The following is a 15,715-nucleotide window of genomic DNA, read 5'->3' on the forward strand; positions in this document are numbered from 1 at the left end:
AAGTTTGGGCCATCTAAAGGAGAGACACCTATCCTGTAAGGATTACAGGATAACTTGTCTGAGTTTTGCTAAGAGTTCAGACCTCAGCTTCCTACCAACAATAGGTTAAGTAAGTGCACTCTTTACAAGTGTCACTCTTTACATCTTACAGGAGTTTCCTGATGTTTTGTGGTTCTCCCATCCAGCACTGCTGCCCCAAAACTCAGTCAGGATCCTCCCTACACAGCCTCTCCCAGTTACCTAGTGAGCCTACAACAGTTCTTCGTAAGAGTATCCTCTATAGCCAAAACACCCACCACTACACTGCAGCAATTCTTGCAAAGAACTCCTCTTTCAAATACTAAGTTTTTACTTTCATTGTAGGGGCTTAAGAAGCTTTGGCACGTAAGAAATCCACATCGACCTGCAGGTACTACAGAGCTACATAATGCAACAGAAAAGTGCAAAGTATGCCTGCCTTTCAACAGCTTAGCCAGAACAGGATTTATTTGAAATCAAAACATGCTTTGGATGAGGACTAGTTTGAAAACCATACTGCAGGATCAGTGGCATTGGATTACAAAAAAAAAGAGACAATCTTCAACAGCTCCAGCCTCAGAAGTTACACATCAATTTGAGCTTCACTTGGTGCTCCCCACTGTCCATTATGCTTCTCATGAACAGCTATGATGTCACATATCACCACCATTTTTTCTACTCATCTTTCACTTTTTTTTTTAAAGGTGAATGGAAGACTTGTCTAAATATTAGTTCAAATTACATTTTGCTTCATTCCCAGTGATGTTTCAGAATCAACTACAAAATTACATTTACCACAAAGGAACCAGCTCAAAAAGGCATGTTGATCTTTGTGGGAAACAGGGAAGACTGTAACCCTGAAGGTCAGACTGTTAAAACAGTACAGAACTGCTTTTTTTTAGAATAGGAAGATTGAGGAAAACACCTGTTTTTACTGCTTCAAGATGTTCCTCTTAAGAACTTCCTTGCACAAGAGTAGTTTGTCATTCTGGACCTAACAGTAACTTAAAGGAGAGTTCTCATTTACAGCAAGTAAGTATATATTGACAAACTGTAAGCTTAAACCAGCAAGCATAGTTTAATATCACACAGTTGTCAATGAAGGCTAAGTCAAAAAGGAAGACCACTTAAAATGTCTTAAACTTGACTTTTGTGCCAACAGCATCTCATTAGCCTGAGAGCTACCACATTGCTGTAATACCTCATCTTGAGAGTTGCTATAAATCCATCAAGCTGAGCAGGGGAACTTCAGTTTTACTTGGTGTTTATGAAGGCATAAAGTCCAAATAGACCAGTACCTGGTAGGTTGTCAGAAGAGAACACAGCAGTTGTACATACTCAACTACCGCTATACTCTTCACAAGAATGTTGCCAGAGTTCAACTTATCACTCGAGGCTAGTAGTAAGCACTCAAGAGTTATTTATTCCCCCAAAATCCAAGTATTACATTGATATGAGCCCCAAGCTGCCTTACTTAGGATGGTTAAAAAGGATTTATCTACATGCTGTTAAATCAAGACTCTGGGAATCATGGCAGCATTCCAAAGGTCATTAACAAAAAGCAAGCATTTACTTGAGGTTGGACTGCAAGAGAAAGAGGAAAAAAAAAAAAAGGGTCTTGCAGAAGCAGTTACATTTCTAAAGGTCAATAAAAACTATTAAGAAAATAGATCTGTACCAAAAGTAGTTTTAAAAGACTTGCCATGTGGTTCAATAGACAAATATGAGCACTCTGTATCTAATAGGGTACCTATCTACCTCCACCAACCTGTTTAAGGCAAGTTTCACAGTCATGCATGGAGGAAGCAAGCATTTGACACTTTTTTGCTTCTGGGAGGAAAAAAAAAAAAAAAAGGGAACAACAAAAACCCAAAGCAACCACCAAACCAAAATAAAAAAAAACCAAACCAAACAAACAAAAAACCCCCCACAAACAAAACAAAAACAACAACAACAAAAAAAAAGGCCTGGGGAGAGAAGCAAAATTTACCTTTACTATAGCAGGCACCTTAAGTGACCAAGCCCAAAGTGGCTCTAGTTCAGGAAAAAACAAAACAAAAAAGAAACTAAACACACAAAAAGCCTCCACACCCCAAACATTTAAAGCACGGGCCAAGAGAATTCTACCATACAACCTCCAGTGCTAGCTTTAGAGAAAATACACTAAAGATTTGTTCTTTCTTCCACCATTGCCATAAGCCTTGAAAGGCAGCTGTTCAATACTCCCACAGCTAGGCCGATTCTGATCCCCAAGTCCATCACAAGTACACTTCAGCCAACTGACATTACTTCATAAGCACCAAGGTAAACAAAGATACTCAGAATAAACCAACAGCATGCCACACCCACAAAAAAACACAGTTCATGCTTGCATCACAGCAGGTGGTGTTGGTATGTTCTGTCCTGGACCAGCCCAACTCCCACACATTAAAGTCTCCAGAAACTTTTGGATCCAGAAGGATCATATAGGTGGTAACAAAACAGAAAATACTCATTTCCAGCCTTTCCCTGTCCATCAAAAAAAAAAAAAAAAAGGGATAAGGACTGGTTTGGGAGTAGTGTATCACAGGAATAATTATTATGTTGTGGGATTTTTATAAGCAAACTAAACAGAATAGTAATAAAGATGTCCTTTGGCACCTTGCAGTAGTATTTTCATCTTTTCAGTGTTCTATTCATCAGTTCCTTCCAGACTAGAGAGGTAAGTTTTATCAAGATCCCCATGGGCTTTCACTGTGAACCCCCAATCACTCCATAGGATAAAGAAGGAACCATTCAAGATAACTTAAAAAGATGAAAAATACCCCAGTTTAAACAGAAAGTGAGGAAAAAAATTAAACTAATTTCCAAAGCATCTGTTCCAGCTTAAGTGCAGCTGGCATTTCAGTTGACAAAAGGAGTCCTTCATACAGTTCCAGTATGTCTAGTGGTACTGAGTATAGAAGTGCTAGACTGTCCATGGAGGTGGTACTTATTTGGTCTCTGGCTTGTCTTGCAATAGTGGTATAACTGACTCCCACGCCGTAAGGCACTGAAGAAAGAAAGAAAGATTTAAAAATGGGTTATACATAAGTTCCTGTAATTTTTCACCAACCCTTCCAGACCAACAGAATGAAAGTTCAAGAAAGGCTAGCTATATCTTCATATGTTAATACAGAAGGAAAAGAAGTAAACCAATCTCAAACAGCAAGAAAGCATTCAGAAAGAACAGGTGCAGGTTCCAAACGAGAAAAACAAATCTAAGCTTTCCAAAGTCAACAGCTGGTCCAAGCCATTAAAAATCATCAGAATACCCACAATTTCCTAATATCAATCTATACTCTTTTAAACTGAAGAACATCACAGCTTTCAGCTAGGCAGACAAATTGTTTCTAGTACAAATTCACATCTTTGTGGTAAGACAGAAAAGTTTGTAAAGCACATACGGAAGAAAGCAATAGGCAAGAAGTTCAAGTATGTCACAATGCATAAGACTAGAAGGATTTAATATATCAATAGATCACTGGGCAGCACTGATATAGCAGGAAGGAAAACTAGGTTATCAGCATATGCAGTCAAATGTCAAAGCTCTTTCACTTAAAATAGTCTGACACTGAATCTCAGGCACACATGCACCAACTGAAAAAGTGCAGAGGCGCCTGACTAGGTATTTCCAGGACTCGCATACAAGGGACAAAACCATGCACAAAGTGACGGAGATTAGAACCATTTATGCATACCAGGTGTAATCTACAAATGGGTCCATGGATATACATTAACCCATGTACTTTGGATCCAAAAGGCAGAATCAAGAGATTTTCTAGTCTGGTATTATTACTAGAATATGCAATTTTGGTCTTTTCTGTCACCAGTACTGCTGCTCAGTAATTTGTTCAATGCAAGAATGAAGGCACCCAGGATGAAATGCTGTTACAGGCCTGCTTTGCAGGAAACTGCTAGCCTCACACTTGAGCATGACAAGCAACTCAGTAACTGATTACAGTAAGCTGCTGACAAAGAGCAGCTTCCACAGAACTAGAGAACTCATTTACATGTCCAAGATTCTTTTCTTCAAGACAGTGCAAATATTTCCTGAACAATTATCACCATCCTCTCAGAAGAATTTGAACTATTCTTAGTCCTTTGCCAATGCTAAGTGTCACATACCTTCTCGTAGTACTGGATGTTTTTATCTGCCATCCCCATGAGTAGCTGCCTAAAGTCTTGTCTTTTGTTGTTCTGCCATCTCTCCATATCTGCTTTCAGGTCGGCATTGAAACACTCCACTCTATCTTGACATTTCTCAACATCTGTGGGTACCTGCAGCAAAGAAAAAAAAAAAAAAGATTGAAACTGACATTGAGAATTCTAGGCTGCTGAATTATCTCAAATCTCACTGGGCAAAACTACAGAGGAAAGGGTAAATTAACAGTCCACAAGTTACCCTGAATTAAGTCAGTTATGACTGTAAGGAGAAAAGCCCCAGTTCCGTATTAGTGAGACTAGATTGCCTAATTTGTTCTCTGTTGTTTGAGGTAGGCAGTTGTGCCTGTCCGTTTCTAAGCTAGATATGAAGGCAGACTGAGAAAGAGTTTTCAAGAAGCACATAAAGAGGAAAACCATTTGGTGTAAGTGCTGGGCGCCTAGGCTGAGTTTCTAGCTCTCAAATGAATAGCTTGGCTACAGATCCAGTGCAAGTCTTCTCTCCTATTTCCCATTTACATTGCACTAGGCATTTTCCAATTTACACTATCAAATTGTTGTAGAAACAACAAACATCTAGGTTTCTCCAATGAGCTGAATAAGAAACCTCAGTGTTCTCTCTCAGCTGTAGTACACAAACAGCAGTGATCAGCTATGGCAGAATAAAATTCCTAAGTCTCGAGTTTCCACTTTTAACCTTACAGCCTGCCTGAAAACGATAAAATAAAATCAAAAGGCAAAGGATTTTGATTGTGGATGGGCTCATGGGCCTTTGGGCTCAACAGTGGACACACAATCAGTGTAAGAAATCTTGAAGGCCAGCCTATTGCAAGCCTAGGTAGAGATTTAAACAGATTATGACAGTAGTCACTAGCCCAAGACAGATGCACTTTTGGCCAAAGAAACTCGTGTTCTTTGCTTGTGTTTTAACTAGCATCATGTATATTACCAGGACAATTTAAAAATGTTTCTTCAAGAAGAAAAGCCATAAGCACCTTTCTTGCCCTTCTCACTGTGCTGCATAGTCCACACAGACAGGAAAAGCCTGTAAGGACATGCAGACTAAGCCCATAGTCTCAGAAAAGGAAACCCCGGTAGTCTAGCACCAACCAATATGAGGAATGAACTTCTGCTCTAGAAGCTGTGACTTGCACAGAAGCAAAAGTAGAATGAAGAACATTTTGCAGATGTTTGTAGTGGCTCCTCTGATACACTCTGATACTTTCAGGGAGCTCCCTTTTTCTCTAAGGGCCATGAAGGAAAGAAGGAAGAGGATGAACAGACTATGTAAGAAGCTTTTCATGTGTAATAGCATTGGAAGTTACAGGTGTAATACTACCTTGCATTTTGGCAAGGTACACATTTTAGGCAGAAACATATCAACTCTGGTTCTTCTCCAGATGTGGATTACAGCCAGTCACTGAAGTATTGCACTAACTCAGAGAAGGTCCTGCATCTCTTCTTGTTCAATAAAGCTGTGCTGAGACACAGGAAGCACCTGCTTTGTATTCATGGGATTTGAGTACCACTTGATTCACACAACCAGATCTACACTACAGGTAGCTTGGGGGTTCAGTAGCTACAGAATTCCCCTACTCTCTCTGAGCACTATATTTATGGCTATGGAATCCACTCTGCTGCAATTACAGATACGAAGCTCTCTCACAGGCTTCAGACAAGAACTACAAAGCCATTGGCTGGAACATTTAGAAGATACTTTTTTCAAGCCAAGTATGCCTTGCATCAGATTTATAAGTACTCTGCTATCTTAAAGGGAAAGGATAGACTTTCAAAAGTCATGAAGCCTGGAAGCAAAACCACACAATTAAGTTAGTTTGCAAGTGTTCTGCTTCTTCTGTCAAGATCTGAAACCACAACAAAAACATTATTAAAAAATAATAAATAAATAAAATCTTTCCCAGAGCCAGCTCTCCACCAGCTCAGGCTGAGAGTGCTGTACAAAAATTTAGAGATACAGGGACAACCCAGTGATCAGCAAATGGGTCACATATGCTCTAATCAAAGAGCAACAGCAATGAACTCCAGCTAAGTCTCCATAGGCATCACAAAAGCAGTGTCTGCACATGCACCAGTGCAATTCATGAATGTAAATACCTTTCTTCACAAAACAGTAGCTTCCCAGCACAGAATTTGCAACTCAGTAGCTTAAACAAAATTTTAAGGTAATTAACAGTTTTTAAGCACTTTATATCTCGTTTAAGGTTAATGAAAACTGAAGGGGAAGCAAAGATCCTCAAGCAAATGAAGGAACATAACCTGCTGTCATTGTTGGTTAGAGCTGCATTGAAATAAGGTGGGGCTCTTGCACACTGCTTCGTGCAGAAAGCAGGTGGCAGCACAAGCACACCAGTTTACAGCTTTGCTTCTACATGAAGTCCAGCTAAAAACTGTCATCCAGTAACATCTGCTGTATCTGTTCAGCATCAGACAGGAAGAGCTCCTGAGAAGGGACAAAATATGGAGTCTTCCACAGTCAAAACAGGTATCCTACAATACAGCTCAGCAGTGCCAGGGGTGGCACCTTAACTAACTGACATACTGCTAAATCACCACGGAACATTCTACCACTGCTTCGGTCCAGGTCACTGAACACTCCAACTGGTTCCTGGCTGTTATACCTGTGTTACACAGCTCAGAGACATCCTGCTCTGCATGGTGGAAGATCAGTTGTACAGAAGTTGCTAGACAGGTTATGTATGTTCATACCCAGGTCTTAATTTCACACTAGATGCCAACAACAAGCATCTATTCTGCCAAAAATTGCTTATCCTGAAAAAACGCTACTAAAGCCAGACGAAGCAAGTTCTGTTTCTCCATTCTTCTCATAGAGTAATGTAAGTGCAAGCTGTTTTTCAAGTCTTCATTTTAAAGTGCTAACCTTTGGGCGTTCCTCTTTTTTCAAGGCTACAGCTTCCAGTTTTGCTTCATACTCCGCTTGAACTTGGTCTCTCTTCTTCAACACATTCTAAGAGCAAGAGAAAAAGACAGCTGTGACAGGGATGCTCTCATTCCTTCCCTCCCCACCCTGCAAGAAATTGCAAAGCTTAAGTGCTAATTCAGACTAATGTCAGACTTCCATAGTTCTGTTGCCCTATTTTACAGTATTTATGGAGTACCTTTAAAACCCAAAGGGCACTTGCTCTCCAACAGCTGGGGGGTCAGATAAAACTCAACTTTTGGACAAGCAGGAAGCATGCACGATAAAAGCTGCCATATAACCATGAACATAACCCTAAGTAAATTCAGCTAATCAGTTGAATTATAATTAGCATGGAAAGGAAATAAACAAAAGCATCAAAGCTGTTGAGGACTAGTGCAAAGCTTCTGATATGCTCAAGCAGCTGACATTGTGGGCCACAGGACAGGAAGACCACCACAGAATGTATTACATCTCCCTTTTCACTTGCAAAGGACTTCTCAAAGTCCTTTATAGCAAGCTATTACATCCTTGTGTTAGAACAAAAGAAAGCTTTGCTTTTAGACCAGTTGGGAGTGGGGGAGGTTGGTTGTTGGTTTAGTTAATAATAATTATGAAAAGCAAAGTCTACATGAAAGACACTTAACTACCTACATGAATTTCCTAAGCAATAAACAGTTTATTGATTATATTTTCAGAACAGAACACAAAATATGCTACACTTCCACAAGCCAAGATCCCCACACTAAGGTTATGATATAGTCTTACAATTTAAAGATAAGCACAGAAATTAGTCTTTAAGAATTTACTACTAAAAAAATTAGCAGTTGTGTCAACAAGAGTGGGCAACTTCAGTCCTCATAAGGAAACAACTATTAAATTCTTGATAACTCCACTGATGCAAAGTCATTATTAAAAATGCTTAGATTAAAATTACTCAACACCTGCTGCTGAGGCACCTGTAAACATGAACTTGTCTTGCAGCCAACCTAGTCACTTCATACTTTGAGCCTTTCCTTTTGCCACCCAGATGCAATTATCCCATTAGGGCAACAGGAAGTAAGTAATCATTGTAGGTTTCAGACAAGTCTAGTAAAGCAGGACTAACATGCACTGCTGCTTACAGGAGTATCTGTTTAAGAGTATTTCTCAGAGCTCTAAGAGCCAATCTAGCCAAGATCTTTTTCCTAATTAAAGATATACAAAACCGGCATCTACTAGCCACCACCTTCCCCCTCCTCCTTCTTAAGCCAAGAGATGGTCACCAGTGCAGTTGCTCTGGAGATAGCAGACACTGCAATCAGTATCCTTACAAGCGTCAGTCCATGATAAATGGGAATGGCTGCCCATTCACAAAGCTGCTACTGGTTTAGGGAAGGAAAAAAAAAGGGGTAGGCAAAACTGAAAAATTCTCCTTCAACAGTTTAACCCTCCCTTTTGTCCCCAGAGGGATACAAGCAAGCACACCACTGGTCATGTTTGCCTGAAAACACACAACGTTCCTGTTATTTTTTGAATCTAAGCAACTATGTGGAATAGACTTTAGGTGATTGAGGTTACCAATGCAACAAAACCCTGAGGGATTTAGCAGGTATTTCTACTTCGTACAGCCTCTTGACCTTGAGTCAACTGGAATTTCTTCCCAGAAAAATAACCATCTCCAGCAACTGCACTCAGTCTTTAAGAGCCTGGAGACAGTGCAATAAGCTGGAGTGGCCAATGATTAACACAACAGTTATCAGCAGGCTAGATTCAAAAGGCTATTTCTCCTTAAGTGCTCAAGTCCATCCACTGTGGACCATTAACAGTACGCTTCTGAATATAGCCTTAAGTATCTACTAATGGCTGACCTGTAAGTGACAGAAAAATACTGCTTTCCCTTTGTGAAAGGTGGTGTTTCCTCTGATACCTCCAGGTAATCTCTTCTCAGCTGTAGATGCTAAAGCTTAGCATCCCTCTGAAAAGCTCCGTACCAAGTACCTCCAGGCTTAACACAGCCCATGCAAAACTTCTGCCAGTTAATGCCTCAGAGAGAAAAACAAATTTGACAAATAATTGGTAAAAAGTTGGAATAAATCAACACCGAGCAGAAAACACACACACATTTCAGATTTTTGGGGGACAGAACTAAACCACTGGTTTCTGCACAAGTACGGCAATTTGCTTTCAGTGAGGCCGGTCCTTCTCCATTTTGTATTTACTTGAAACATTTTACCTTGGCCCATATCTCTGAAGGAGCTTCAGGAGTTTGCCATCAGCTTCCTTTCTCAAACTGCAGTCCTATGCCATTTGCACACCACAGAGCTTCCTGCTATGACTAGCCCTCACAGAAAAATCCTTACTGTACTCCTTTACATACAGTTAGCTATTTATCTGCTGCTTGCTTTAAACATGCATTAAAAGTCTTGTCCAAGCACACAGCTGGGGATTGCATCACCTGATAAGCCTTTCTGGCAATGTTAAGCATTTAGAGTTCATATAACACTTTAATATCAGCACTGAATTATGTACAATGGAGCTCACCCTCTGCACTTGTCTCCCTGGGGAACACCAGTATAACAAAGAATGTGGTACCACACATTTGCTGACAAAGGCCCCACTGCAGCAGGGTTCTAGAAGTCCCTTGGCCATCTCACATATGGCCCATGTTTTAGACAATATCATCCTTAGACAATACCAACACACATTTAACTGGAGCTCACAATGCCAGCTTCTCCCCATTTCTGTAAATCTTTCAAATTAACCCCAAAATGGGGCTTCTCTGGAGTCAGTCTATATTTGTTTCAACCAGAAGTTGGTTCTTTGTCCAAGGGAAGTGCCTGTGTGCAGTTCTTTTGGGCTGTCCCCCTCAGGTGTAACAGTGCTCCTGAAGACACTAAGGTAGTCAGATTCATCACCAAAATAGTGGCAGTTCTTACTCAGAGACATTCACTCAGACAGAGACTGCTCTAGAGATCCAAGTTCCCATACCTATACCTATACCTAGGGTACACCATGCAACAGAGAAAACTATCAAGGTTGCACTGAACTTCTGGTGCCTAAAAAGACTTGCCTTCTATGAAATATCCTTTCCAAAAAGCTGTGCCCTGAAAGACCAAAACACTTCAATTTCACAAGCAGTCCCCTTAGCAGCTGATGAACAGGACTGCAATGCTAGTGAAGAGGACAGCCCTTTCAGCAGAAAGCCTCCTGTACTCCAAGAGTAGCCTTCTTTACAGTTACTCACTTCTATGTCAGGGAAGACAGTTCTGTAGCTGCTTACTGCAACAGACTGATATTTTCTAGAATAAGAAAATTGCACTTAGCATAACTCAAGATATTTCACTTTTCACATTTGGAAGGGAAGGAAAATAGGAAGAGTCTGCCTTGGCTAGCAATAGCTTTTATTCTTAACTTTCAGACACAGTAAAGCTAATGAAATGCCCAAGCAAGACATTAAGGGAGCATAACCCTTATCTGCTATTAACTGCTACTTCACAAGTACAACCCCTATTTTCTATATCCAGCCTGTTAGAGAGCATCAACACGATGAGTGTGTTCAATCTATGACCAGAGTAACTGACATGAGTGAATCCTTTAGCACACTAGAAAGTCAAATCAACATCTAAAAATTAAGCTAAAAAGCAACAGTTTCTTCAGCTGAAGAGTACTTCAGGCAGCTAAACACCACTTTAATGCCACAGAGAGGCAATAAATACTTGCAGCTACACTACCTGTTGGCTTGGAGACTGCACTTAGTGTCTCTGCTATCATCTGACACTAGGGCTTTTAGAATGGGACTATCCCTGTGGTAAATGGTGTTCAGCTGTCTGAAGTACCTCTTCAAATGAATAGACTGTTGCTTTTTAGCTTAAAAATATTCTTCCCCTACTACATTTGTGAAAAGCACCTCTCAACTCAGCTTGCCACTTTGGATGCCATCTCCAGTAGGCTGCAGTATTTGCAGCATCAAAGCCAGATGTTCTGAGCTAAAAGCTTTAACCATTAGCCTTATGCTCTGTTTAAGTACACATATGATGACCAGTCCTACAGAATAAGGCTAAGTATGAACACCCTGGATCAAGGCTTCCGGCTACAGCTCAGTTGTTCCAGCAATACTTGGGTGTTAATAGTCCTGTAAAGATAATACACCTTATTTATGCTGGGGCAATACCATGACTACAAAAGTAAAGAGTATATTCAGGGAATTAGAGCAAAACTTCCGCACAAATACTTAAGACAGAAGATGGGAGCCATACAACCAGGCATCTGAAGGTGGGAAAAGAAATATGCAAGTAAGTGTTTCAATTCTCAGTTTACAAAGTACAGGATAATTGAGAGATGACTACCATGTTCAGCCTGTAGATATACAACAGGCTATCAGATCTCTAAAGGAGTTCATATCATGACCTTTTAACAGCTGTTCCAAGGGGAAAGTCCTCAGAAGGATTTTTCTGTCAGTTTCCTAAAGGAGGACTGCTAATACATACTGAACTATGGTCTGTGTGCAGCCTAGCATTACTGATCTTAGCTTAACTGAATAGCAGAGCAGACAAATAATGCTACATGCATTATAATTCTATGGTGCATTATCTATCATGCAACACCCTGCTACTAAATGTGCCTGGTTTTATTTTGATTATTAAAACATCCTCCTAATGAATGTATTCTTTACTCCCCCCCTTTTTCTACCATCAACCTTTCTCACTGCTAGAAAGGATGAACTTGCTTATATAACATTCAGTGCAAACACAACCACTGTGTCTTTTGCCACGGGGCTCCCTTTACCTTCATCGACTCCGAGTACAATATATATTCCCTCAGTACAGGCAGGAAGTCTTCAGTCATGTCTTCACTAAGTTCTTCAAGAGCTGTGCAGCAATTCCCAATACAGGCAGACACCCCTTCCAGTGGCTCTGATAGCTCAACCTCCAGTCCTCCCCAGGTTGAATAAACAGGCCCATATTCTCGTAGTTCCACCAAGTATTCTGCAAGAGGCAGATGGAAAAGTAGATTAGCAGAGCAAAAGTGAGGCACAAGGATCTGCAAACACTCACACCATACAGCAAGCTTAGCAAACCTTAACTCCCCAAGGAGTCTTGTGTTGCACAACCATCGTAACAGACAAGAGTTCTATGGCTGCAGAGTTGACAGGTTGCCCTGGGTTCAGCAGTAGCAGTCATATTTTCTCCTCCTTGGTAGCTGGTGCAGCACTGTGTTTTGACTTTCGGCCTGGGAATGCTGCTGATAGCACCTATGTTTTTAGTTACTGCTCAAATGTTTGGTTTGTCCAAGGACTTTCTGAACCTCATGCTCTGCCAGGGAGGAGGGGAGGCTGGGAGGAAGGAGAGACAGGACACCTGACCCAGGCTAGCCAAAGAGGTATTCCATACCATACCACGTCATGCCCAGGATGTAGCCAAGAGTTACCCCAAAGGGCTGGTGCTCTGGGGGTAGGAGGAGGTATTGGTCGGTGCTCGGTCGGGCAGGGTGGGGTGAGTTATGGGTTGATGGGTGTTGAGGTGTTGTATTCTCTTCACTTGTTATTTTCTTTATCATTATTATTATTATTGGTAGTAGCAGTAGTGATTTGTGTTATACCTTAGTTATTAAACTGTTCTTATCTCAACCCATGGGAGCTACATTCTTTAGATTCTCCCCCCCCAGCTCTCCAGGAGTTGAGGAAGAAAGGGAGGGAGTGAGTGAACGAGCTGTGTGGCTGGGTTTAAATCATGACACAGCTCCAAGCTGTCTCCAGCTTAACTGACCATTCCTTCAAGCTTCCAATACAAAAGACACTTGCATCTGTGCAATAGCCAAAGTACATTTTCTTTTAAATACACACAAAACTTGACTTTGCTAAGACACATCTGTAAAGGTTATCTGAGTCTAGGAATTCCATCTGTACTCCTCCATATGGAATCTACAGGTTCTTCCCCTTCCGAAAGTTTTTCCAAAAATAACTCTAGTAAGAAAGTAGGTTGGTATAACATCAAAAGCGTTTTTCAAAGGTACATGGAGAGCTGTGCTAAGACAAGATACCATGTTAGGATTTGTGCCTGTTTTAAATCTGGAAAAGACATTAAATTTTGCTCTGTATGTGGCTCATTACAGGCCAGAAGCACAGACATTAGCTGACTCAGTCCTGCCATCAACCAGAGCAAGATACACAGCACTGAGACTGAAGCATTATGATAGAGCACCTTGTATCCTTACCCAACTGTTCTTTAATAATCCGCTGTGCTATTCTGTCAATGGTACCAAGCTTTAGAGAGAATGTGTCTAGATACTCCCCAATGGCTGCAAACTCCAGTGGTCGACTTCTTAATTTGTAGCCTCCTGTTACATATTTGACAGACTCCCCCATCTTTGACAGCAACGCCATTCCTTGTTTTTTGTAGGCATTAAGATCCTAGGAAGTTCAAACCAAACAGATTAGAAGTATTTTTCTTGCATGTTGAAGAATAATACAGTGAAGGACATTTCCCAGTCACAATCAAATCTTTTGAAGGCAAGACATTACATGTCACATGTAGCCTTGGATAAAACCTTACTTTGTACAAGTTGCACAGTTGAGCACAGTTTCAAGTCTCCCTCTAGATGGAGATAAGCTATCCAGGTGAAAGGTATAAAATGCATTATAAATAAGTGGTCCACCTTTCCACATGGCCAGATTTTCCCATGTTCCTGTACTGTCACAAAGGAAGTACCAACATTAACAGCTGTTTCCATGGAGTTCACACCATTCACTCACACATACTTTAAAGTCATAGCTCACTATACCAGTATTATGCAAATGCACCAGCTTGCTCTGATGACTTAGCTACATATTGCATGCCTATTTCATCAGCAGTCTCCTCACACCACTTGTGGGGCCAGATAGGAGGCAGGAGAAGATTGTACCCAGAAAAAAAGTACACCACCAGGCAGATGAGCACAGCTTTTCTGCAAGACAGACTACAGTTCGTGCTGGTCACATGTAGCCATGTTGCCTGCACAGAAAGCTTAAACTTCGTTGCCAACCCTTTAAACACTTGCATAAAATCATTCAGTCAACCTATGTTAGCAAGGCTGTATACCTAAAGTCTTCGAGGGATTTCATCTTGGGATCAAGGAAAAAAAAGAAAAAAAAACGAAATAAGTGTTTTTAGTAAAAATGCTGTCCTTTTTGCATTTCACTCCTTCCAGCAGGGGTCACTATTCAACACCTCAAAGACCTTTCAATTAGGTTGGTTATCCTTTGCAGCCCGAGGAAGGTTTTCAAACCAACCAGACCTGTAGAGGTCAAGAATCAAGGCACAGTATCACAGACTAGACTAAAAGCTTAAATGTTCTTTAAAAAAAGTACAAATGCCATGTTCAAAACATGTACTATGGTATTCTTTTCAAGTATTTATACGTAAGTCAAACATAGAATCATAGAAGAGTTACGGTTGGAAAGGACCATAAGATCATCTAGTTTCAACCCTCCTGCCTTGAGCAAGGATGCCTCACACATAAGCATGATTAGAAGAACCTGACATCTCAACAGCTACTATAATTTTGAATTATGTTTGCATTTAAATGCAGTAGTTCCTTGATTCTTGCCTTCCACCTTTCCTAAGCATTACCTGCAAGCAGGCATCAGAAAAAAATCCTTTAACCCACACAGCATTCTGGTGTGTTACTGGTCCAAACAGAAAACTTGAAAAAAGGTTGGTTTCTCTTTTTCAACCAGAAGGTGGTCTCACTACTTTATGCACTATCTGAATTCTGAAGTCCTAGCACACTGAACTGACACCTCACTGCTGCAACACAGTGCAGCAAGTTCCAACATTAAAAAGCCAGAAAGGCACATGTCCTTTTCCTTCAGCCTTCGTGGGTGTTCTGTGTTCTGAAGGTGAACCCTAGACAGAGCTGAGAATAAAGACCTTATCATTAATTTTACAGGGGTGTGAGGAAACAACTAGCCAGCTATGAAAGTTGCATCATGCTTTGACAGCTAAAAAGCAGAACAAAGCTATCTGACATTTAACTGTCAAGGTACTAAAATTCTGTATTTCTGGCTTGTTTCAGTGCTTAAGTTCACCACAGAGGGGAAATAAAAGGGAACTGAAGACTGAGCCTCACATTACCAGCATGAAGAGCACAAACTCACACTGAGTTCAAATTGTCACATTTGAGTAAAGTAGCTTAATGTGACATTGGAAAGATGTGCTTTTACAGCTCTCCTCACTTATCAATCAAACCCCAGCATGACTGTAGGTCCTTCTAGTCTTATTTAAAATGCAGATCAAAAGACACCCAAAGAAAATTGCACCATTGCTGGATGAGTCACGCAGAAGATGAGCATTATGTTATTGACTGAGAACAAACAAGAATGAGGTGTTCATGCTTAGTTTTGAGAGCAACAAGTGCAAACAGTACAGAAACACAGACAAGAAAAAAAGTCTTTTTCCTTTTTAAGGAAATTTGCAAACTTTTGTGCAAGAGGCATTTCTCCTTCTCCTTCCCCACTTCCCTCCTCCTAAAAAGACAATTTTACGAAGTCCACAGTTTTCTAAATTCTGAACCTCTCTTGTATCAGAGGAGTATGTTCTACACACAAGAATACAAAAC

The 15,715-nt window shown here is 40.6% G+C and overlaps 1 protein-coding gene across 1 annotated transcript in view; it reads right to left on the reverse strand.

Annotated features, from left to right (window-relative positions):
- Positions 1-2,531: 2,531 nt before the first annotated feature.
- Positions 2,532-15,715, reverse strand: part of SNX30 (sorting nexin family member 30) — a 43,889-nt gene continuing 30,705 nt past the window's right edge. Inside the window, exons 5-9 of the mRNA XM_005154858.3 lie at positions 13,334-13,529; positions 11,906-12,105; positions 7,100-7,186; positions 4,165-4,317; positions 2,532-3,049 (exon numbers count right to left, since the gene is read on the reverse strand). Of these exons, the coding sequence (XP_005154915.1) occupies positions 2,990-3,049; positions 4,165-4,317; positions 7,100-7,186; positions 11,906-12,105; positions 13,334-13,529 (696 nt within the window). The 3' untranslated portion in view covers positions 2,532-2,989. The remainder of the gene's footprint in view (positions 3,050-4,164; positions 4,318-7,099; positions 7,187-11,905; positions 12,106-13,333; positions 13,530-15,715) is intronic.

The sequence above is a fragment of the Melopsittacus undulatus genome, chromosome Z, assembly GCF_012275295.1.
Source record: "Melopsittacus undulatus isolate bMelUnd1 chromosome Z, bMelUnd1.mat.Z, whole genome shotgun sequence".
Taxonomy (NCBI): Eukaryota; Metazoa; Chordata; class Aves; order Psittaciformes; family Psittaculidae; genus Melopsittacus; species Melopsittacus undulatus.